The 24,655-nt window shown below is 41.5% G+C and overlaps 1 protein-coding gene across 2 annotated transcripts in view; it reads left to right on the forward strand.

The window, feature by feature from the left end:
• The window catches only part of LOC125885175 (uncharacterized), a 38,403-nt gene that overhangs the window by 6,140 nt on the left and 7,608 nt on the right, over window positions 1-24,655 (forward strand). Inside the window, exons 6-13 of one of the 2 annotated variants that reach the window (XM_049570683.1) lie at window positions 120-383; window positions 7,733-8,164; window positions 8,767-9,216; window positions 10,028-10,468; window positions 11,292-11,370; window positions 11,512-11,693; window positions 14,157-14,576; window positions 21,039-21,455. In XM_049570683.1, coding sequence (XP_049426640.1) covers window positions 120-383; window positions 7,733-8,164; window positions 8,767-9,216; window positions 10,028-10,468; window positions 11,292-11,370; window positions 11,512-11,693; window positions 14,157-14,576; window positions 21,039-21,455 — 2,685 coding nt within the window. Of the gene's footprint in view, window positions 1-119; window positions 384-7,732; window positions 8,165-8,766; window positions 9,217-10,027; window positions 10,469-11,291; window positions 11,694-14,156; window positions 14,577-21,038; window positions 21,456-24,655 lie in introns of both variants that reach the window. The other variant, XM_049570682.1, reaches the window with a different exon arrangement.

Consider the following 24,655-nt stretch of genomic DNA (forward strand, 5'->3'; position numbering starts at 1 on the left):
GAAAAGTGGGTGTATATATAGCTTCTTTTACTTAAACAGTCTTTTAAATGACACTTTACTGTTTCTCTCTGTTGTTTCTGTGATGAGGAAGTGCACTCTGATTATTCTTCAAATTTTAGGTGTGACCCTCTACCACGGCAGCTGTGGAGGATTTTACTTCTCAGTGAAGGGCAGATGGACCACCTCAGCTTACTTGGCCTTGATGGAAATCAGTTGCACCTTCCAGTTGAGGGTAAAAGACGGCTGTTTGAAAGAGCGGTTGAAGTCATGCAGAAAATGACTACAAAGGTTAATGTCTGCCTCCACTGGGAGAGGGAAACTCCTGCCTGCCAGAGTCTGTGCAAGTCCCTCTTTGGTGCTTTGCCATATATCAGCTCACTCAGGTATGTAGCTTTTGTTTTTGCATGATGTTGATTCCACATAAAGTTCACCCTTCTATAAAACTGCAAATGTTAATGTTTTTTTTTCTTTTGGTCTGGGTGGCCTGGATTTTTCAAGGTTCCCAACACAAACAATAGCTTTCCGGTAGGGTAATCCATTATCCGTAAAACAAGTCGAGTGCTCACCTGCATTGCCCTGAGCTTGTCACCCAACAGCAGAGGGTGAAAGTTTTTGGAAAGCATACAAAAGCATAATCGTCATCTTGCTTCCAGCCTTGTCCAGACGAGAATAAGCCCAGTGTACCAGGTGGACGATAGCAGGGGCTGCATCACTGGTCTGACAAGGGGCCTGACATGGGACTGTATCAGTCTCTCCAAGATCTTTATCATGTAGAATATCAGGACCATGGGTCTGTACTCGTAAGGGTTTTCCTGCAAATTTCATTTTACATTTAAGTATACCAATGTGATTGTGTTCTTAATCTAAAACACAGCTTGACCAGGTCATGTGATGTGCCACTACACTTTCAGAACAAATTTTACTGGGACTACCACATAAAATTGCAGATAAAAATTTAATTACCCGGACTTCAAGTTTTAGACACAACCGACTATCCATGCAACAATTTAGCTGCAGTTTCTTAATAGTTTTAATTTTTTTTATCATATAATTATTACAACTCCTAAAATACATCTATCAAAACCACTGACAGTTGAAGGGAATTACATTCATTGACTCCTTACAATGCAGTGTTTTGCAAGAAAACCCTGGGTCCTGGCATTTAGTAGATGCTACTTGACATGCATCACCCACCCAAACACTGTTGGGACCAAGTACACTTCCTCATGGGAACAGCACTCCATGATGGCAGTGGTCCCTCCAGCAAGATAATGTGCTGTGCCACACAGCAAAAACTGTGTAGGAATGGCACCAGGAACGTGACAAAGAGCCCAAGGCGTCAACCTGGCCTCCATAGTCCCCAGATCCCAATCTGATTGAGCATCTGTGAGATGTGCCATTACCCCAGAACCAAGTCTGATCCACGGTTGGCCTCTTTGGATCAGACGTGGCTCTGACCTGTAAAAGCATGGAAACAGGATCTCTGTGTGTATCCTGTGGGTCCGGCACCAGTGTAGCAGTCCATCATTGTTTGGTACCTACCGTCAAATCTTTTTTTTACACTTCAGTTTTGGTTGGATGTCACAGTTCCCCGCAGTTGATTGCAGGGTAATTCAGGCCACCTGTTGTGCAGGGTGTGGGAAATTAAGAATTGAGAGCAGCTTGGCGCATTCAGTGCCAATCAAGGTGTGACAACACCCTTTCTCAAGGCTTACGAGAGCTGAGGAGTCACACACCCGGGATATTCTGACCTTTCCTCAATTGAATGCAGACCTCATGTTAGCAAAGATTGTCCATCAGAAACTCTAGTCTCTAGGCCCATTTGAGAATTCAATGCTGTTTTTTGTTGTGCTGTCTGAGGGTGACTTTGTGCATCTTTATGCAAGTGGAGGTAATATTTAAGACTCCTATCATCATACGGCAGTGTTTCCCCTACCATCATATTGGATCACAACAGAAGTCATTTAAGCTTACCTTTCCTATAGAACAGGTCTATACCTTGTCCTTTTATTAAACAAACTAAATAGCCTTATGTTACAGGCTGAGCCTGATGTGTGTGTGTGTGTGTGTGTGTGTGTGTGTGTAGTTGATGTAGGAGGTATGAGACGTTAGCGCGCCGGGTGTGGTGTGTGACGTCAGACGGATGCGCCCCAGGAAGAAAGTGAGGCATGTGCTATGTTGTTTACATCGAGCAGCCACAGTGAAGAAGCCTACGCAGTTCTGCATGCTGTTTTTGAGTTATTTCCCTCTATGTAAAATTCAGACACTGATGAGAGAGGCTGTGCATCATCCCTGCAGTGCTGAAAATAAAGTGCCGTTCTTTAAGGCAGATGAAGTCCCGTTGTTTATGTGTTGTTGCCACAACGAGCTAACACAAGCTAAAGGAGCTAATGGTCTTCAGAGGTCCCTTTACTACGGTTCGGGGTCTGCCAGCTTGGCGTTGGTAACACTTATTTATCTTACTTACACAACGGCATGTCATTTCTGTCCCTACACAGTGCGCGTCTAAAATCCTCCTCTGCTCTCTGTGTCGTGCACGGCGGAGTTCGGCCCTGATGCGCGCGCGCACACACACACACACACACACACACACACACACACAGGTGAGCACACAGACACAGGTGAGCACACAAAAACGCTGAAGAACTCGTTCCCTTTCTTGAGAACGAGTTCTTCAGCGCTCGCTGCCATGTTGTTTGTGTATCAAGCGTGCAGGGGGAGGGGTGAGCCCACTCTGAACTATGGGAGCCCAGCGTGGAGCGGCGGTGGATTTTAAATAGAAACTCGATTTTCATTAAAACAAATCGGCCTAAACTGCAAATTCAAATTAATCAATAAAATCGATTTATCGCCCAGCCCTACCTCCAGTGTCTTCTGAGTCTGCCCCGGGGCCTAATACCAATGGGATGTGCCCGAAACACCTCCAACGGGAGGCACCCTGGAGGCATCCTGATCAGATGCCAGAAACCAGCTCAACTGACCCCTTTCGACGCAAAGGAGTAGCAGCTCCTCACCCTATCTCTAAGGCTGAGCCCAGCCACCATGGAGGAAACTCATTTTGGCCGCTTGTATCTGCAATCTCATTTTTCTGGTCACTACCCAGAGCTCATGAACATAGGTGACAGTTGGGACGTAGATGGACCAGTAAATTGAAAGCTTCGCCTTTTGGCTCAGCTCCGTCTTCACCACGACGGTTCGGCGCAGTGCCCGCATCACTGCAGAAGCTGCACCAAACCACGATCCATCTCACACTCCATTCTACCCTCATTTGTGAAAAAGTCCCCAAGATACTTAAACTTCTTCGCTTGAGGCAGTAACCCGGAGGGGGCACTCCACCGGTTTCCAGCAGAGAACCATGGCTTCAGATTTGGAGTTCCTTATATAGTGATTTTATTTATTGTTTTATTTCACTGAAAACCAACATAACCCCTACCCTCTTGAATAAACACATTTGTTCATTATCAAGGAGGCATTTGTCAATTATCGAAGAGGCATTTGTGTAATGTTATTGTTATGGAGGCATCTCCGTTTTAAAGGCTCTTGTGAGACATGTTTCTACAAGAGAATATATTTTTTCATTATTATGTAGTTTGGAACTTTTTTTCACACTTCTTGCGACCTGGGGAAATCTGGGGATCGCAGCATTGGTGGTGAATTATTTGAGTCCTTTGGATTGTGAGTTGGGTTACTGGCAAGTCCCATGGATGCTCAGTCAGATTGGGATCTGAGAGTCAGGAGGCCAGGTCGATGTCTTGAGCATTTTGTCCCATTTCTTGGGCCATTCCTGAGCAGTTTTTGTCATGTGGTACGGCGCATTGTCCTCCTGGAGGGGCCATTGCTGTTGCCATGAGGGGGGATACTTGGTCTCAAATGGTGTTTGAGTGGATGGTGTATGTCAAGTTACATTCACATGAATACGGAGACCCAAGGTTTCCCAGCAGAACATTGCATTGTAATGAGATGATGAATGTTTGTCACTGGCAGCAGTGTGTGTGTTTAAGGCATCCCGTATGGTTCTGGTAATCCATGGTTTCTAGTTTTTGGGTACAGTGGGTTTAGTTGTTTTACAATTGAGTCCAACACTGACTCAGTGATGTCATTGACGTCATTGGTGACAGTGGTGTCCTGGAACGTGCTCTTGACTGCGTCATGAAGTGTTGACTACATGGTGGTCTCTGACTAGCCTGACCATTTCCTGACCTCACACATCACTGGGGGCATGTATCGTAGTTTGTTTACATATCTCGAACAGGGGTTGGGATTTTGATCTGTAGCTGCCTCTAAACAACATGTAGCAGTGATCCAGAGTGTTTATTCCCCCTGTGGAGCAGTCAACATGATGGAAGTCAGGCATTACCCTCTTAAGGTTAGCCTGATTGAAGTATCCAGCAGCAAAGAGTGCAGCATCAGAATTACCTGGCTTACTCATAGGTTCTATAAAAGGATACGTCTGTATAGACCTTCCGTCCTTACAGGATCTCGCTTTCACTGGCACAATCAATAGCTTACACTTTGTCTCTCCAGCCCCAGTGTAGCCAGCTATTTCATGCTTAGTAGGCCTCTGAACTCCTGAGCCCTCTTCATTTAGAGTGCTGTTACATTTATTGACACAGATGAATTCCTTTTGGCTTCTTTTTCCCGATAAAGAATGTCTTGGTGTTCCTGCGAGCACATCATTCTCCTCTTGCAGGTCTTGTTAAGTCTTGCTTTCTTGAAGAATGCCTTGACTGCCGATGTCACACTGTTGTCTGTCAGTGTTGTCAGTGTGTCCTGGCCTCACAACCTGTGTAAATTGCAGGGACCTGGATGAAATCTTACCTCCAGATGCAGGTGTGTTGGTGGACAGATGATGTCTCCATTCCCCTTCCTTTGCTCAATCTCCACCTGCCATATGTGAGCAGATGTAGGTGTCCATCTTCTGAGATCTTCTGATCTTGTAGTCCTTTAATACTCTTAATTGAGCTCTTTTTTCTGCAATTACTGCCTCGAAAGCCAGCCTTTCCAGCTTGTTTTTAACACATGCTTCCTCCAGTTCAAGCTGCTGTTTCTCTTGTAAAGCAATCAAGTGATCCAGCTAGCTTTGCTCCTTTATTAGCATAAACTGATGATCTGACAGACATGACAGATGAGCATCCAACTGATTGAACTCCTTTTTTAAAGTGCTGGTTTGATATTACCAACTGCCATTTGTGATACACTATCTTCAAGTCCTATATCATCATCTACATGATGGCTCCTCTCCTGGTTCCAATGAGCCTATGGAGTTGATATTCCAGTGCTCTCTCAGTTAGCTTTGTTGTTCTTTTAGATTCCATTTCTACAGTGTCAATTTCTATCCTCAGCAATCTTATCATCAAAGCAATGTGTTGTGTGCAAATGATTAAAACTTATTTGCACTCTTCTCATCAGACAAGTGCATCACAACTTCTGAAACATGCAGAGACATCAGTGGCTTTTACAAAAGCAAGCTATCATATTTGCACTCAGGAAAAGTAGCTAGCATCTCAAAATAAAATAAAAATTGTCAGTCTTCATTCATGTCAGAGTATTTGATGGTCTGTCTTAGTTAGTATGTTAGCATAGTTAGTATAGTTAGCATGTTAGCTGTTAGCCTAGATACAGCCGGGGCGCATAGTAGCGTCAGACCTGTTAAAACGTAAGTGAACGGGCAACCTTCAAGTGCAAAGTTAGTCCACTAAACAAGCTTTTTTTCCACAAAGACCGCCTCATATCATTAGGATAAATGTCAGAGAACATATAGAAAACGACATGTAAACGTGTTGTCTTACCTTACCGGTGTGCTGCCACGTTTGTTTGTCTTACTTAGCTAAGGCTGCAACTGGTCCCATTCCAGCGGCATTCCTCTTCTGTGGGCATTGGGGCACAGCATTCACAGGTAACGTTACACCACCAATCTGCAGCCTTGCAGCAGCCATTCCTCCTCTCTCATCCTCTACCTGTTGTGCCTCTCTCTCTCTCTCCTCCTCCGTTCTTCAATTACACGAAGCTCTTCGTCAGTGTATTCTGGCTCAAATAAATAAGGGCGGCCATCGACTCTCGATGTGGAAAGCCTATAACATTCCACATTTAGGTGGTCTTCAGAGTTGTTGTCTTACCTTACGGTGTGTTTACCATTTAGCTCTGCTTCCCAAAGCGCGGTCGAAATATCACAAGAAAAAGCAGCGATCTCATACCGCGCCTGAAATCTCGCGAGAACAAGCAGCAACAGCTGGAGGGCAGAACCGGACAGTAGCCTGAAAAGTTCATTCATTTATTTTATGAAAGATTTATAGAATAATGGCTGACTTTTTGCCAGACTTCAACTTTGTGGAGGAGGAATTTGATTTTGCAGAGTTTGATGGCCGCCCTTATTTATTTGAGCCAGAATACACTGACGAAGAGCTTCGTGAAATTGAAGAACGGAGGAGGAGAGAGAGAGAGGAGGAGGAATGGCTGCTGCAAGGCTGTGTAGCTCTGGAGATTGGTGGTGTAACATTACCTGTGAATGCTGTGCCCCAGTGCCCACAGAAGAGGAATGCCTCTGTTGCAAGGAATGGGACCGGTTGCAGCCTTATTTTCAAGGTCTGGATGTGACCGAAGACGAGACACCTCCACCTGGAGTAGTATCCAGCTGGGCTTTATCTAGAGCTCGCAAGACATATTTCAGCCGTGCTTTGGAAAGCAGCGCTAGATGGTAAACAAACATGGCAGCACACCGGTAAGGTAAGACAACACGTTTACATGTCGTTTTCTATATGTTCTCTGACATTTATCCTAACGATATGAGGCGGTCTTTGTGGAAAAAAAGCTTGTTTAGTGGACTAACTTTGCACTTGAAGGTTGCCCGTTCACTTACGTTTTAACAGGTCTGACACTACTATGCGCCCCGGCTGTATCTAGGCTAACGGCTAACATGCTAACTATTATTTTTATGTCACTAGTCACTTGAAACAAATTTAGGACGATAGGAGACGGGTTGAAATAAACCGAAATTTCCCTTTTAGAAACTGGAGACTTTTAAAGTTCTTGGTCCTTTTTTTTGTTTTGTTTTGGGTTTTTTTACCTTTTCTGACATTTTTTTTAGATTCAGATTCAAAGACATACCACAATGTTGAGCTGAGGGCTTCTTCAGAGTGAAGCCACAGACTTACATTCAGGATTCACCAGTTATGTTAGTAAGCATCCAGCACTCACCTGTGGTTCATTCATGCTAACTTACTCTTAACAATTTTTCTACTAATGGACTGGCATTCCATCTAGATATTAGAGTAATCCACAAACAAAAAACAGACACAAATGAGAGGGGATGTAATCAAGTTTAAAAAGTTGACCATGTGTCACGCAGTAAAAACTATGTGTTCTCATGCCTGGCATAGCTCGCTACCTGACTCAACTGCACATGACATCACTCTCTATATAAAAGGGAGCATCAATCAACAACATTCAATATGCATGCATTTGTCCTTTTACAATTTTATACATTATTTGTCTTATTCAGTGACTAGAAATTATGAACAGTGGCTTTCGCATGTGTTTTAAATTAACTGAATTTCACACATTGAGGCTTATTACACTCTCCTCAAATTCTGCTTAAGATGTGGAAAAAGAAATACTACAATTGCACTTCATGTCTAACATCAGCACAGTGTTAACATTGTATGTGTTCACAACTGTATTTTATTTGATACAGTTTTACATGCATTGTTTGATACATCTCCCTGTTACCATGCAGCTTCAGAAAGGCCTACAGAGGTCCAGGATTACAGAACCAGAAGCAAAGCCATGGGACGCTGGAGTGGGAAGAAAAGCAGCTGTTACTGGATTTATGCCTGAAAGCAACACTTCACGAAGGAGAGCACTTTCATGGTTTAGTGAATGGACTCCTGTCATTGTTTTCTGTTCACACTGACTTAAATATCATCCTTGATTTTTATCAACATGTCAAGAGTGAAAGGGGTTCAAGTGTCATTCCAAAACTGAGGCCAGTTTTCCAGTCAGCTCCTGCGATCTGGTCTGTAAACCTCTCAGAGAGAAAGACATCCATCCTCCTGGAAGTGCTGAAACTCCAGTCAGAGAAGAAACAAGTGGTACTGACAGGCTGGTCAGATGATGAGAGTGAAGTGAGGAGCTTCCTACAGTGTTTGCCTTATATCTCACAGCTCAGGTAAATGAAATGTACCTCCCTTGGCTTTACTTTACATTTGTAGATTTGTGTTCTTGCATCTGCAGTGATTACATGGTAGTTAAAGATGGGTGGATATTTTTTTTATTCCCGTAAGGAAATTTTCATGTTGCAGCATAAGAAACCACATTCAACAAAGACTAGTACATTAAGGTAATGACGTTAGTTGACAAGTCCTCATAAGTGTTGTGTATATGTGTGTAGCTAACTGATGAATACAATTTTTCGATAAAGTATTCCTTTCAGCCACCTTGTCGGTTCAAGGGTGGCATTCCAGCACAACACACAATATTTCAACACACAGGCTAGGATACACCACTGTAACTTGATTTTAATGTCCCCTTACACATTATGTGAAGAGATTAGTAAAAGTCTTCTAAAATACACGTAAAGTCTAGCCCATTTGAAGCATTGTTATCTCAGATTTTAGGTTGACTAGAATCACTGCGTTAATTGACTACTGGGTATTTGTATATACTTAGCAGATACAGGGTATATATACATATGTATATATATAATGTTTGGCTCTCTTAAGGCTATTGACATCAAATCATGACAAAATTCTTTCTCTATTCTTCTTCCAGTTTTTCTTGTTGGTCTTTAACCCAGGATAAACTCAGGTTGTGTGGGAAACTGTTCTGTGCAGCAGCAGAGAGAGAACAGCAGACAGGAGAGAAGACACTGAAGCTGTTATCATCAGTGTGCAGATACAAATCATTCCCTTTTAAAGTCATAAATGATAATGATGATTATATGAAAAGGAAATATCAGGGCGATCTCCTGCTGGACCTTTACTCCTACCTGAAGGACTATGAGACTAAAACAGCCTCAAGTGTCCTCCCATCATTACAGTCAGTTTTGCAGTCAGTTCCTGCAGTCTGGTCCATAAACCTCTCAGAGAGAAAGACCTCCATCCTCCTGGAAGTGCTGAAACTCCAGTCAGAGAAGAAAAAAGTGGAGCTGACAGGCTGGTCACATGATGAGAGTGAAGTGAGGAGCTTCCTACAGTGTCTGCCTTATATCTCACAGCTCAGGTAAATGAATTGTAGCTTAAATGATCTAATTCTTTGCATGAAGAGTTGTTTTCTAAATAAGGTCATACAAATATTTTATGTTGTATTAATTCTATCATAGTCATACTAATGAGAATAATTCTATAATATGATTCTATGATTATTCTGTTATCACTATTGTATATGCACCTTGTGATTTTATCTACACTTCTACTTTTTCAAAGTTAACGAGGGACATAGGTGGGATTTACAGAGCAGACTGTGCGGATAGGCAGTGGCAATCAATGATAAAACAAGCCACTACTGAAACAGTGTCTGGTAAACAGCATATATATACAACTGATGCCAGACGCCATGGAGAGAGGCCCAACTGCAGCAAAACAAATCCACAATTAGAGTCAGTTACCAATGGTGGAAAGTAACCACTGTGGGGACAGTTATTCAAGTACCACACTGAAGTATAATTTTAGACTTTTCTGAAACAATTTAAATTTTTTTGTACTTTACACACTTCTCAAAAAATGTAAGGAAACATTTAAACTACACATCAGACCTTGATGAACAATTTCTTCAATTTGAAAATCTTTACTGATGTACATTAAGTAATTTATTGAGAACAAAATGATGTAACAATGGTAAATGGAAACCAATATCATCAAACCACTGAGGGCTGGCTTCAAAATCACGCAAAAAATCAAAGTAAAAAAAAAATGGCTACCCCAGCTTTAATTAGATTTTATACAAAACAGGCATGTACAAGATGGAGTCCATCAGTAGTGTGTGGATGTTAATATGCAGCTAAGATGAAAATGTTTCCTTCTCATTATTTCAGCTTTGATCCTCGCTGGTCAGATACTTCTAAAGAGGCTGAGTTCTTGGCGAATCTGTTCTGTGCAGCAGCAGCAGAGATAGAACAGCAGGCAAGAGAAAAGATACTGAAGCTGCTGTCATCAGTGTGCAGCTATGAGACATTCCCTTTTAAAATCATGAATGATGGTAATGAATGTCAGTGTGACTTCCTGCTGGATCTCTGCTCTCATGTGAAAGACTATGAGGCTAAAACAGGCCTGAGTGTCCTTCCATCATTACAGTCAGTTTTCCAGTCAGCTCCTGCAGTCTGGTCCATAGACCTCTCAAAGAGAAAAACCTCCGTCCTCCTGGAAGTGCTGAAACTCAAGTCAGAGGACACAGAAGTGATGCTGACAGGCTGGTCAGATGAAGAGAGTGAAGTGAGGAGCTTCCTACAGTGTCTGCCTTATATCTCACAGCTCAGGTAAATGAATCATCCTTCATATCTTCAGTGTACATTTGTGGAGTTGTGTTCTTGAAAGTACAGCAATTCAGTGTTATGGTAAATAAGGCGAACGTTTAATTGATAAGTTGACATTGCTGTGTACAGTGTTATAGATGACATACTGTTTTTCCCATGCATTCCAATGTAGTTATTCCAACATTACCCAGAGTTCTGTGCAGGTCAAACACTGCTAGCAATGCTCCTACAGAGAGCCTGCTCATTTCCCATGAGCTGATATGTTCTTACTCCATCAAGCACCAAGTGTGTTACTTAAAGACATCTATGGACTCAGTAAAAAGTTAAGAGAGACTCAGCTATAATGATGTGATCCAACAAGCTCCAGCAATTGAAGTAACAGAGACCATTCACACTTCATAAAGTTTTTCTGCAGGACTAGTGATGTTCTTTCTTACTGTTTTACAGTAAAATAATCTTGGGGATAAAGTAGTAGTTTCCTACATTTATAGACAGTTGCACGATAGTTTGGTAGTTCCCAACTAAGTGCATCAATGTGTTGGTGTTCTATTTACTATTTGAGTCATCTTAAGACTTTTTTGAAGTTGTTCACATGACTTTCTCGTTTCTTAAACGTTTTGTGAAGAACTTAAATTAAAAAAACTCCTTCAAAATCACATATAATCCCTTTTCAAAGCGTTGATGCCTGACTTTTGGGTTAATTAATTCCACTGTGTAGATATGCTCTATCAGTAAAGAATGGCTCTTTTTTATTTATTCCTTTTTTTTTTTTTTTTTTTTTGCTCCTGACATTAAATCATAACAAAATATGTAATTCTTGTTCCAGTTTCTCTCACCGGTTTGGAGTGTCAGTACAGGTCAAGTTCTTTGGAGATCTGTTCTGTGCAGCAGTAAAGAGAGAAAAGGTACTGGAGCTCCTTACATCAGTGTGCAGATGCAAAACATTTCGTCTTAATGTGAAATGGTGTGATCTTCTGCTGGATCTTTGCTCCTACCTGAAGGACTATGAGACTAAAACAGGCCTGAGTGTCCTTCCGTCATTACAGTCAGTTTTCCAGTCACCTCCTGCAGTCTGGTCCGTAAACCTCTCAAAGAGAAAAGCATCCATCCTCCTGGAAGTGCTGAAACTCCAGTCAGAGAAGAAACAAGTGGAGCTGACAGGCTGGTCAGGTGAAGAGAATGAAGTGAGGAGCTTCCTACAGTGTCTGCCTTTTATCTCACAGCTCAGGTAAATGAATTGTACTTTCCATGATGTCACTCTTCATGTGAGGTGCTGTGCTCTAAAGAGAGTTATGCAAATATAATGTTGGATAAATTCTAACATAACCATCACCAGGGGCAGTCAAAAATGAAACAAGTCACGGCAGATACAGTCTCTGGTAAACACAATGTTATGTAACCATTGATACTAGAACCTATCGACTGAGGCCACACTGCAGTAAAACAAATCCACAAATAGACCTAATTACCAGTGGTGAAAAGTAATTCCTGGAAAAAATAGAAAAATTTGTTGCTATAACTTGCCCTGCCTTTTTGCACATGCAAGCATCTTAAAAATAAGCAGTTAAAACAAAATATTTTGGGGCTGATTATATAGGTTCTATGTCTTTCTATTTAATTTCACAACCAGAATGAATGCTACATTTAGCTGCATTTTGAAAGGGAAAATTCACCATGTTTTTTATGTGGATTTCGGGTCAGTGTTGATGGTAAATGTAGTCAATTGAAGCAATAAATTCATTCCTCAGTGCATGCTATATTTACCAAAAAGCTGAATTCACCTGTTTGTGGAGCTGTATTGACAGTGCCTGCATGTACCAGGTTGCATTGCATGAGTTACTGACAACCCAGTCAAAACGTGGTTGCAGCTGCCTCGAGAAGGCCGCTGAAAATACGCAAAAAAAAGAAAGTGTCTGGTTGGCTATTTTATTGTAGCCTATACACCCCTCAGATTAGATCAGATGTGAATTGGTGCTTTTTTCTCATAGCAGACAGGGCGTCACCATTCTGTTTGGGCTAAATAGGTGTGGAGAAAGGAGATAAGTGTGAGGAGAGGAGCAGAGTGTGACAGAAAGAGAAGGCAGGTAAAGTTGTCTGTAGAGTATAAGACACTTGAACATCTTTTACATATCTTTAAGATGACCAAAGTGAAAGTATTACTCTGACTGCTGGGGAAAAAAGTGACCGGCATTGAAAGGTTTTAGACTTATGTGCAAGCTTGTTGCAGGTAGATAACAACAATGTCAGACGAGGAGGAAGATGAGAGAGTGAGCACCCCTAAAAATAAGACACCATTCTGTTTGGGCTAAATAGGGGGTGTGGAGAAAGGTCAGTGAGGAGGAGAAGTGGGAGAGAAGAAGAGAAGGTAGGTGAGTTGTCTGTAGAGTGTGCACTTTACTCCCAAGGGTGCATCTTTTACATAAAAATACTCACCACCACCACCACCATAAATTGATGCAGAATGGGCACACATTGGTGCATAGAAATTCAGTAGAATGCAGAAATATTAGCTGGGCCAGAATTTTGTCTTTTTGTTTACAGACAAAAAAGGCTAATGCACACCGTAAAACATTTTATGACTGGTGCGTAGGACAAAGCATCAAGCTTGCAGGTAAAGGATGGAAAGGTCCCGCACACTGTAGTCAGACGAACGAACTTTGTTCCGAAACGTTTATCTGGAAATACATTTTTGTATTTACCAGTGAGGACAGTGTGCAGAACCTTTCCTCCCACTTTTTGTTTACATAAATATAGTTCCAACACAAATTGATGCAGAATGAACACAAATTGGTGCATAGAAGTTGAGTAGAATGCTGGAATAGCCTAACTATTTGATGCACAAAAATGCCAACGTTCAAACAATATCTTTGCCGCTGGTGATCAGGGTTTTCAGCTTTGGGTATCTGAGTGAGACATTGATGTACTAAGGGTTTTAGCTCATGCGCTTTGTGCGCTTGCAAATTTTCTGCTTTCGCACTCGCATGTGTACTCAAAAATATTCTCCAAGTTTGGTAGGTCTGGAAATGGCTTGTAGTTCATCCTTGCATTCAACTATGTTACTTTCACATCACTGGATGCAGGCAGAATAAGAACAAGATTTTGCAGCCGTAAACTTGGCTTTCTTGATTAACATACCATGCACTGTGGGATTTATTGCTTTAATCAATTACATTTACCCTCATCACTGACTGGAAATCCACCTAAAAAAGTAGCAAATTTTCCCTTGAACTATAACTGGAGGGAACTTAATTTATCACTGGCTGATAAAAACTCAACCACCTGCATAGTGAGCAGCAAATTAGAATTTCAGACAACCGTGAATCATCATTTTCTATATTTAATTGAGTTATATATCTATTCTACATGATATGGACCTTAGAGTTTCTTTTGACACTATGTATATTTATATATTGTGACTATACTTTACATATAGAACTCATACACAAAGTAAAATTACATAAAGTAAACAAAATCATTAGGAGGCACATATGCAGTGATTTCGGACACAACATTAGTGGCTGTGAAATAAGTCAGTAAATGACACAAAAAAAATGTGATCGTAAGTGTTTCAAATTTAATTTTACTTTATACACAATAGGCATGTACAAGTTGGAGTCCATCAGTAGTTTGTGGATGTATTTCTGCAGCTGAGATCAAATCCTAACAAAATATTTCCTTCTCATTATTTCAGTTTGCTTTCTCAGTGGGCAGATCCTTTTAAAGGGGCCAAGTTCATTGGGAATCTGTTCTGTGCAGCAGCAGAGAGAGAACAGCAGACAGGAGAGAAGATACTGGAGCTGTTATCGTCAATGTGCAGATTTGAGACATTCCCTCTTGAAGAAACCTGGTGTGATTTTATGCTGGACCTATACATCCACATGAAGAACTACGAGGCTAAAGCAGGTCTGAGTGTTCTTCCATCATTACAGTCAGTTTTCCAGTCAGCACCTAAAATCTTTTACATAAACCTCTGTGAGAGACAGATGTCCAATCTTGCGGAAGTGCTGAAACTCCAGTCAGAGAAGAAACAAGTGGTACTGACAGGCTGGTCAGATGATGAGAGTGAAGTGAGGAGCTTCCTACAGTGTCTGCCTTATATCTCACAGCTCAGGTAATTAGTTAGTTTTATAATGAGTTCCATAGTATTCTGTGTATTGAATTCTGTTGTATTTATTTATAATTACAATAAAAGGAATAGAATTAAATTTAGATTTAATGTTTTACACAAGAATGCAGATGCAAACTTGTGATTTATTCTTTCAGGTTTTGGCACTAATTGATTAAAAGGATAGAATGCAGGATTTTCCTAAAAAAAAATAATGTATTGACTCTTACAAAAGTAATCTCACTTAATTATCTCTTATGTATTACTGGGTTTAAAGTGCACAGGGATGTGGTGTTTGTTGAAAACCCTCCTGAGTCTCTCAGACACTCCTGTGACATAAGGAATGACAATGTTGATACGTTTTTGTGTCCCTTCCTCTCTGTCTGCTCTGGGTCTGTCTGAGGTTTTGGCAAAGGCCCAGTTGAGTTAGCCACAGGTTTGAAGTGCTTCCCTGATGTGTTTCTGTTCCTTTACCTTCCCCTCTGTCCTTGTGGGCACGTTTTCAGCCCGGTGCCTTTGATATATTATCTGGATATAATAGTCATTTCAGCCAATAATACAAATAACTGAGTACAGACTTTGAACAATGAATGATTAAGAGGGGTGAATGAGAGGATTTCCTCATGTTTATGAGCAATAGTGAAAAGAAACTCCATGTCATCAGGATGTGATAATTTTACCACAATAACTCCTAGTCCTGTTGCACTAGTACTGTATGAAGTTTGTCAGAGTTTTGCAAAATGATGGATGTTAAAACTTGTGGTCCAGTATTTCAGGCCTTGGAGTTAACTGATGGATACAGTGACATGCAAAAGATGGGGAACCATTGTCAAAATTTCCGTTACTGTGAATAGTTCAGTGAGTAGAATATGAACTGATCTCCAAAAAGTACAAAGGTAAAGATGAAACATGTTTTTTAACATTTTAAAGGAGATCGGGGTATGTTTTTGTTTTGTACAATTTGATAGTGAAAAGAAGGAAAGAAGCACCATGCAAAAGTTTGGGCAAACCAAGACATTTGAGCTCTTAAAGGGATAGTGCACCCAAAAATGAAAATTCAGCCATTATCTACTCACCCATATGCCGTGGGAGGCCCTGGTGAAGTTTTAGAGTCCTCACATCCCTTGCAGAGATCGGCCAGCACACCTAATGGCAGATGGCGCCCCAGACTAACGTCCAAGAACACAAAATTGAAACCATTAAGTATCTCTATACTGCTCATCCGTAGTGATCCAAGTGTCCTGAAGCCCCGACATAAAATGTTGTTTCGAAAAATGCCATATGAACTCTGTTTTTAGCCTCATTGTAGCCTGTAGCTCGGACTGCCTCTCTGTGCTCCGCGCTCACGTGTGCGTGCCTCCGCAAGACCAGCGAAAGCACAAGCTTTGCTTTACCGTGTTTACATCACGTGACGTGTGCACTGCAGGGAGAGACAACAGTAACCACAGTAGCTAAAAGATAATTTGCACTATGGTCTTTTAGCAAAGGACAGCCAAAAAGTTACAAAAGGACTCCCGCACACTGTCCAAATTGCAATAAATCATTTATTTGCGACGTTTCGGTACGAGACCTTCATCAGGCAAATGGTTTTTTGTTCATGAGAAGCCATCTTGAATAGGGAGTGGTCGTTTCTCCACGACCAATCCCATTCCCACGCGTAAACACAGAGGGACAGAATCATCATCAGGTAATTTAACCACACAACACAAAGAGACAGCAAAAAGACAACAAAATGTTTTGTGTGACATCAGTCTAAAGTAATCCCCACATGTCCAGAAGAGAAATACATAATATAGTGATTCGATTATAAATAAATCAGTATTTCAAAATATTTTTTAGCAGATAGGTTTACATTCTAAGTTAAAAACAGACATATTTAATAAACAAATCTCCATATCGAGTACAAAAAGGCACATCTATCATCGAAATATACATATAATAACAATGATCCAAAGTTCATTTTGTTCATTTTGAACTACACACACTCACAATGACAATAAATGACAACAGCAAGAAAAAATCATACAGATACCAACACATTATGGCTGTGCCTAATTTCTGAAAAAAGTGGAATCTGCAAAAGATTTTGTCATCACCAAGATTTTTCACTAATCAGTGGGGGCTCAAAAAACTGCAGCAAAAATGCATACATATAGCAAAGGACAGCCCAACATGTCTGAAGACTTTGAAACTGAGGAGGAACAACATTTCTTTGTTGAGCCGTATTTGTTTGAGCCCGAGTATACGCACGTGGAACTGAGGCTAACATTACTGGACGAAGCAGCCGCCGCAGCTCATGAGCCTAACCCTCAGCCAGCCGCAGAATACCGGAGTCGAGCACCGGAAACCTGGTGGTGTAGTTGTTTCAAATGCAAAGCAATGAGGAAAGTCTTTGCTGCTCAGACTGGGAATTGGCGATGCCTGCACTTGAGAATCTGGACATCAGTACTGACGAGACTGCTGCTCTTCAGAGACCGTGCATCACCGATCACCCTGAGTTTCCAGCACTACTGACCTGTGGTTTTCTGGAGACATTTTTTTACTTCCCCAAGATCAAATGGAAGAAAAGGCAGAGGCCCGCAGGACCAGATGGCAGGCTTTCAGAGGAGTAAGTCATTCATTTCTACCGTAGTTCAGACGGACAATGGCATTGGTCTTGGATATGTGGTTACTGTTGTCTCTCCCTGCGGTGTCACGTAATGTAAACACGGGGAAGCAAAGCTCATGCTTTCACTGGTCTCGTGCAAGCGCACACGTGAGCGTGGAGCACAGAGAAGCAGTCAGAGCTACAGGCTACAGTGAGGCTAAAAACAGAGTACACATGACGTTTTTCCAAACAACTTTTTATGTCGAGACTGCAGCACACTTGGAACACTACAGAGGAGCAGTATGGAGATATGCTGTTGGTTCAAATATGTGTTTTTTGGACGTTTAAGTCTGGGGCACCGTCAGCCATTAGGTGTGCTGGCCGCTCCCCCCGCCGATCTCTGCAGGGGATGTGAGGACTCTGAAACTTCACCAGGGCCTGTCTCAGCATATAGGTGAGTAGAAAATGGCTGAATTTTCATTTTTGGGTGCACTATCCCTTTAAGTCACCTTTAACCAGGGTCTCAGACCTGAATGAGCTTGTTAGGGCTCTGGCTTGTCAGGAAAGGCCAGGTGATGCAAATTTCAAAGCTTCATAAATATGGTGAGTCCTGAAACCTTGTCCCAACAATCAGCAGCCATGGGCTCCTCTAAACAGCTGCCTAGCACTCTGATAACTAAAATAACTGATGAAGACTATAAGAAGATAGCAAAGTGTTTTAGGGTCGCTGTTTTCTCAGTACGTAATGTCAATAGGAAATGGCAGTTAACAGGAACTGTGGAGGTCAAGCTGAGGTCTGGAGGACCAACAAAACTTTCTGAGAGTAAGGTATTTCTTTCAGCCACCCTGTTGGTTCAGGAGTGGTATTCCACACCTTGTAGCCTGACTTAAATGGTTGCTTAAACATTTTGTGCATTTAATTCAGAAAAAGTTTTTCAAAATCCAGGTATACCCCAGTTTGAAGCATTGTTACTTGAACTTTAAGGTGACTGATTTCAGTGGGTATTTGTAGGCTTTTAGCAGATGTGTCAGTGTTGCATGGCTCTGTTATTGCTTCTGACATTAAATCACAACAAAATGTTTCATTCTCATTCCAGGTTCAGTAACTGGTTTGGAGTCTCAGCGCGAGTCAAGTTCTTTGGGAATCTGTTCTGTGCTGCAGTCGAGAGAGAACAGCAAACAGGAGAGAAGATACTGGACCAGATATCATCACTGTCCACATATCAAACACTCCTTCGTAGAAATAACGGCTGTGATCTGCTGCTGGATCTCTGCTCTCATGTGAAGGACTATGAGGCTAAAACAGGCCTGAGTGTCCTTCCGTCATTACAGTCAGTTTTCCAGTCACCTCCTGCAGTCTGGTCTTTAAACCTCTCAGAGAAAAAGACCTCCATCCTCCTGGAAGTGCTGAAACTCCAGTCAGAGAAGAAACAAGTGATGCTGACAGGCTGGTCAGATGATGAGAGTGAAGTGAGGAGCTTCCTACAGTGTCTGCCTTATATCTCACAGCTCAGGTAATTAGTTACTTTTATAGTGAGTTCCATAGTATTCTGTGTATTGAATTCTGTTGTATTTATTTATAATTACAATAAAAGGAATAGAATTAAATTTAGATTTAATGTTTTACACAAGAATGCAGATGCAAACTTGTGATTTATTCTTTCAGGTTTTGGCACTAATTGATTAAAAGGATAGAATGCAGGATTTTCCTAAAAAAAAAAAATAATGTATTGACTCTTACAAAAGTAATCTCCCTTAATTATCTCTTATGCTCGTTTCAAGCGAGTGAATCCCAGGTTGGCTTGCGACAAGCATATTTACAAACAGTAAGCAACAACTCTTGTATACTATGCCTTTGATAGTTTATCGGTGGAGATTGTCAGTCATCCAGGTTATGGTAATCATGAGTGCTAATATCGTAGGCAACTGGACTTGCTTTCGTTTCTTGAAGACGTTTCGCCTCTCGTCCAAGAAGCTTCTTCAGTTCTAAATGACTGGTACTGAGTTGCAGGCTATAAACCCTGTGTGGGTGGGAACCCTTGCAGAGTTGTTAGGGTCACATGTGAGCTCTTAGTTTCAGAGTCCTTAAGGTCACAATGTGAGTCGTTGACCCACCTGGCCACCATGTGATTCATTAGGGTCAGGTGGGACCAGGGGTGAATGGGTGTGAAGTCGTCTGGGGAGGGATCCCAAGACTGCATTGTAGGTGGGTGATAAGTAGTGTCGTAAGCCACCCCCTCTGTTTAACGATGGTCAGTCCAGCTTGACGTAGATGGCTTCTTTTACTCCTCTCTCAAACCATCTTTCTTCCCTGACCAAGATGTGCACATTGCTGTCCTCAAAGGAGTGTCCCTTCTCCTGTAGGTGTAAGTGGACAGCCCATGCACTTGTGGAGTGGTTGTTTTGTCTCTCCAGTGTATAAACCTGTGCACTCCTGGCTGCACTGAACTGCATACACTACATTGCTCTGCTTCTGTCTGGGTGTTTTGTCTTTGGGGTGGACAAGTTTCTGTCTCATTGTGTTACTGGGTTTAAAGTGCACAGGGATGTGGTGTTTGTTGAAAACCCTCCTGAGTCTCTCAGACACTCCTGTGACATAAGGAATGACAATGCTGATACGTTTTGTGTCCCTTCCTCTCTGTCTGCTCTGGGTCTGTCTGTGGTTTTGGCAAAGGCCCAGTTGGGTTAGCCACAGGTTTGAAGTGCTTCCTGATGTGTTTCTGTTCCTTTACCTTCCCCTCTGTCCTTGTGGGCACGTTTTCAGCCCGGTGCCTTTGATATATTATCTGGATATAATAGTCATTTTGGCCAATAATACAACTAACTGAGTACAGACTTTGAACAATGAATGATTAAGAGGGGTGAATGAGAGGATTTCCTCATGTTTATGAGCAATAGTGAAAAGAAACTCCATGTCATCAGGATGTGATAATTTTACCACAATAACTCCTAGTCCTGTTGCACTAGTACTGTATGAAGTTTGTCAGAGTTTTGCAAAATGATGGATGTTAAAACTTGTGGTCCAGTATTTCAGGCCTTGGAGTTAACTGATGGATACAGTGACATGCAAAAGATGGGGAACCATTGTCAAAATTTCCGTTACTGTGAATAGTTCAGTGAGTAGAATATGAACTGATCTCCAAAAGTACAAAGGTAAAGATGAAACATGCTTTTCAACATTTTAAAGGAGATCAGTTTATTTTATTTGTTTTGTACAATTTGATAGTGAAAAGAAGGAAAGAAGCACCATGCAAAAGTTTGGGCAAACCAAGACATTTGAGCTCTTAAGGCACCTTTAACCAGGGTCTCAGACCTGAATGAGCTTGTTAGGGCTCTGGCTTGTCAGGAAAGGCCAGGTGATGCAAATTTCAAAGCTTCATAAATATCGTGAGTCCTGAAACCTTGTCCCAACAATCAGCAGCTATGGGCTCCTCTAAACAGCTGCCTAGCACTCTGATAACTAAAATAACTGATGAAGACTATAAGAAGATAGCAAAGTGTTTTAGGGTCGCTGTTTTCTCAGTACGTAATGTCAATAGGAAATGGCAGTTAACAGGAACTGTGGAGGTCAAGCTGAGGTCTGGAGGACCAACAAAACTTTCTGAGAGTAAGGTATTTCTTTCAATCACCCTGTTGGTTCAGGAGTGGTATTCCACACCTTGTAGCCTGACTTAAATGGTTGCTTAAACATTTTGTGTATTTAATTCAGCAAAAGTTTTTCAAAATCCAGGTATACCCCAGTTTGAAGCATTGTTACTTGAACGTTAAGGTGACTGATTTCAGTGGGTATTTGTAGGCTTTTAGCAGATGTGTCAGTGATGCATGGCTCTGTTATTGCTTCTGACATTAAATCACAACAAAATGTTTCATTCTCATTCCAGGTTCAGTAGCCAGTTTGGAGACTCAGCACGAGTCAAGTTCTTTGGGAATCTGTTCTGTGCCGCAGTCGAGAGAGAACAGCAGACAGGAGAGAAGATACTGGACCAGATATCATCACTGTTCATATATCAAATACTCCTTCATAGAACTAACGGCTGTGATCTGCTGCTGGATCTCTGCTCTCATGTGAAGGACTATGAGGCTAAAACAGGCCTGAGTGTCCTTCCGTCATTACAGTCAGTTTTCCAGTTACCTCCTGCAGTCTGGTACGTAAACCTCTCAGAGAGAAAGACCTCTATCCTCCTGGAAGTGCTGAAACTCCAGTCAGAGAAGAAACAAGTGGTGCTGACAGGCTGGTCAGATGATGAGAGTGAAGTGAGGAGCTTCCTACAGTGTCTGCCTTATATCTCACAGCTCTGGTAATTAGTTACTTTTATAATGAGTTCCATAGTATTCTGTGTATTGAATATTGAATGCTATTTATTTATATTTACAATAAAAGGAATTGAATTAAATGTGGTTTTATAGTTTTACACAAGAATGTAGATGCAAACTTGTGATTTATTCTTTCAGGTTTTGGCACTAATTGATTAAAAGGATAGAATGCAGGATTTTCCTAAAAAAAAAAAAATAATGTATTGACTCTTACAAAAGTAATCTCCCTTAATTATCTCTTATGCTCGTTTCAAACGAGAGTGAATCCCAGGTTGGCTTGCGACAAGCATATTTACAAACAGTAAGCAACAGCTCTTGTATACTATGCCTTTGATAGTTTATCGGAGATTGTCAGTCATCCAGGTTATGGTAATCATGAGTGCTAATATCGTAGGCAACTGGACTTGCTTTGTTTCTTGAAGACGTTTAGCCTCTCTCGTCCAAGAAGCTTCTTCAGTTCTAAATGACTGGTACTGAGTTCAGGCTATAAACCCTGTGTGGGTGGGAACCCTTGCAGAGTTGTTAGGGTCACATGTGAGCTCTTAGTTTCAGAGTCCTTAAGGTCACAATGTGAGTCGTTGACCCACCTGGCCACCATGTGATTCATTAGGGTCAGGTGGGACCAGGGGTGAATGGGTGTGAAGTCGTCTGGGGAGGGATCCCAAGACTGCATTGTAGGTGGGTGATAAGTAGTGTCGTAAGCCACCCCCTCTGTTTAACGATGGTCAGTCCAGCTTGACGTAGATGGCTTCTTTTACTCCTCTCTCAAACCATCTTTCTTCCCTGACCAAGATGTGCACATTGCTGTCCTCAAAGGAGTGTCCCTTCTCCTGTAGGTGTAAGTGGACAGCCCATGCACTTGTGGAGTGGTTGTTTTGTCTCTCCAGTGTATAAACCTGTGCACTCCTGGCTGCACTGAACTGCATACACTACATTGCTCTGCTTCTGTCTGGGTGTTTTGTCTTTGGGGTGGACAAGTTTCTGTCTCATTGTGTTACTGGGTTTAAAGTGCACAGGGATGTGGTGTTTGTTGAAAACCCTCCTGAGTCTCTCAGACACTCCTGTGACATAAGGAATGACAATGCTGATACGTTTTTGTGTCCCTTCCTCTCTGTCTGCTCTGGGTCTGTCTGTGGTTTTGGCAAAGGCCCAGTTGGGTTAGCCACAGGTTTGAAGTGCTTCCCTGATGTGTTTCTGTTCCTTTACCTTCCTCTGTCCTTGTGGGCACGTTTTCAGCCCGGTGCCTTGATATATTATCTGGTCATTTTGGCCAATAATACAACTAACTGAGTACAGACTTTGAACAATGAATGATTAAGAGGGGTGAATGAGAGGATTTCCTCATGTTTATGAGCAATAGTGAAAAGAAACTCCATGTCATCAGGATGTGATAATTTTACCACAATAACTCCTAGTCCTGTTGCACTAGTACTGTATGAAGTTTGTCAGAGTTTTGCAAAATGATGGATGTTAAAACTTGTGGTCCAGTATTTCAGGCCTTGGAGTTAACTGATGGATACAGTGACATGCAAAAGATGGGGAACCATTGTCAAAATTTCCGTTACTGTGAATAGTTCAGTGAGTAGAATATGAACTGATCTCCAAAAAGTACAAAGGTAAAGATGAAACATGCTTTTCAACATTTTAAAGGAGATCAGTTTATTTTATTTGTTTTGTACAATTTGATAGTGAAAAGAAGGAAAGAAGCACCATGCAAAAGTTTGGGCAAACCAAGACATTTGAGCTCTTAAGGCACCTTTAACCAGGGTCTCAGACCTGAATGAGCTTGTTAGGGCTCTGGCTTGTCAGGAAAGGCCAGGTGATGCAAATTTCAAAGCTTCATAAATATCGTGAGTCCTGAAACCTTGTCCCAACAATCAGCAGCCATGGGCTCCTCTAAACAGCTGCCTAGCACTCTGATAACTAAAATAACTGATGAAGACTATAAGAAGATAGCAAAGTGTTTTAGGGTCGCTGTTTTCTCAGTACGTAATGTCAATAGGAAATGGCAGTTAACAGGAACTGTGGAGGTCTGAGGTCTGGAGGACCAACAAAACTTTCTGAGAGTAAGGTATTTCTTTCAATCACCCTGTTGGTTCAGGAGTGGTATTCCACACCTTGTAGCCTGACTTAAATGGTTGCTTAAACATTTTGTGTATTTAATTCAGCAAAAGTTTTTCAAAATCCAGGTATACCCCAGTTTGAAGCATTGTTACTTGAACGTTAAGGTGACTGATTTCAGTGGGTATTTGTAGGCTTTTAGCAGATGTGTCAGTGATGCATGGCTCTGTTATTGCTTCTGACATTAAATCACAACAAAATGTTTCATTCTCATTCCAGGTTCAGTAGCCAGTTTGGAGACTCAGCACGAGTCAAGTTCTTTGGGAATCTGTTCTGTGCAGAGAGAACAGCAGACAGGAGAGAAGATACTGGACCAGATATCATCACTGTTCATATATCAAATACTCCTTCATAGAACTAACGGCTGTGATCTGCTGCTGGATCTCTGCTCTCATGTGAAGGACTATGAGGCTAAAACAGGCCTGAGTGTCCTTCCGTCATTACAGTCAGTTTTCCAGTTACCTCCTGCAGTCTGGTACGTAAACCTCTCAGAGAGAAAGACCTCTATCCTCCTGGAAGTGCTGAAACTCCAGTCAGAGAAGAAACAAGTGGTGCTGACAGGCTGGTCAGATGATGAGAGTGAAGTGAGGAGCTTCCTACAGTGTCTGCCTTATATCTCACAGCTCTGGTAATTAGTTACTTTTATAATGAGTTCCATAGTATTCTGTGTATTGAATATTGAATGCTATTTATTTATATTTACAATAAAAGGAATTGAATTAAATGTGGTTTTATAGTTTTACACAAGAATGCAGATGCAAACTTGTGATTTATTCTTTCAGGTTTTGGCACTAATTGATTAAAAGGATAGAATGCAGGATTTTCCTAAAAAAAAAAAATAATGTATTGACTCTTACAAAAGTAATCTCCCTTAATTATCTCTTATGCTCGTTTCAAACGAGAGTGAATCCCAGGTTGGCTTGCGACAAGCATATTTACAAACAGTAAGCAACAACTCTTGTATACTATGCCTTTGATAGTTTATCGGTGGAGATTGTCAGTCATCCAGGTTATGGTAATCATGAGTGCTAATATCGTAGGCAACTGGACTTGCTTTCGTTTC

Source organism: Epinephelus fuscoguttatus, linkage group LG24, assembly GCF_011397635.1.
Source record: "Epinephelus fuscoguttatus linkage group LG24, E.fuscoguttatus.final_Chr_v1".
Taxonomy (NCBI): Eukaryota; Metazoa; Chordata; class Actinopteri; order Perciformes; family Serranidae; genus Epinephelus; species Epinephelus fuscoguttatus.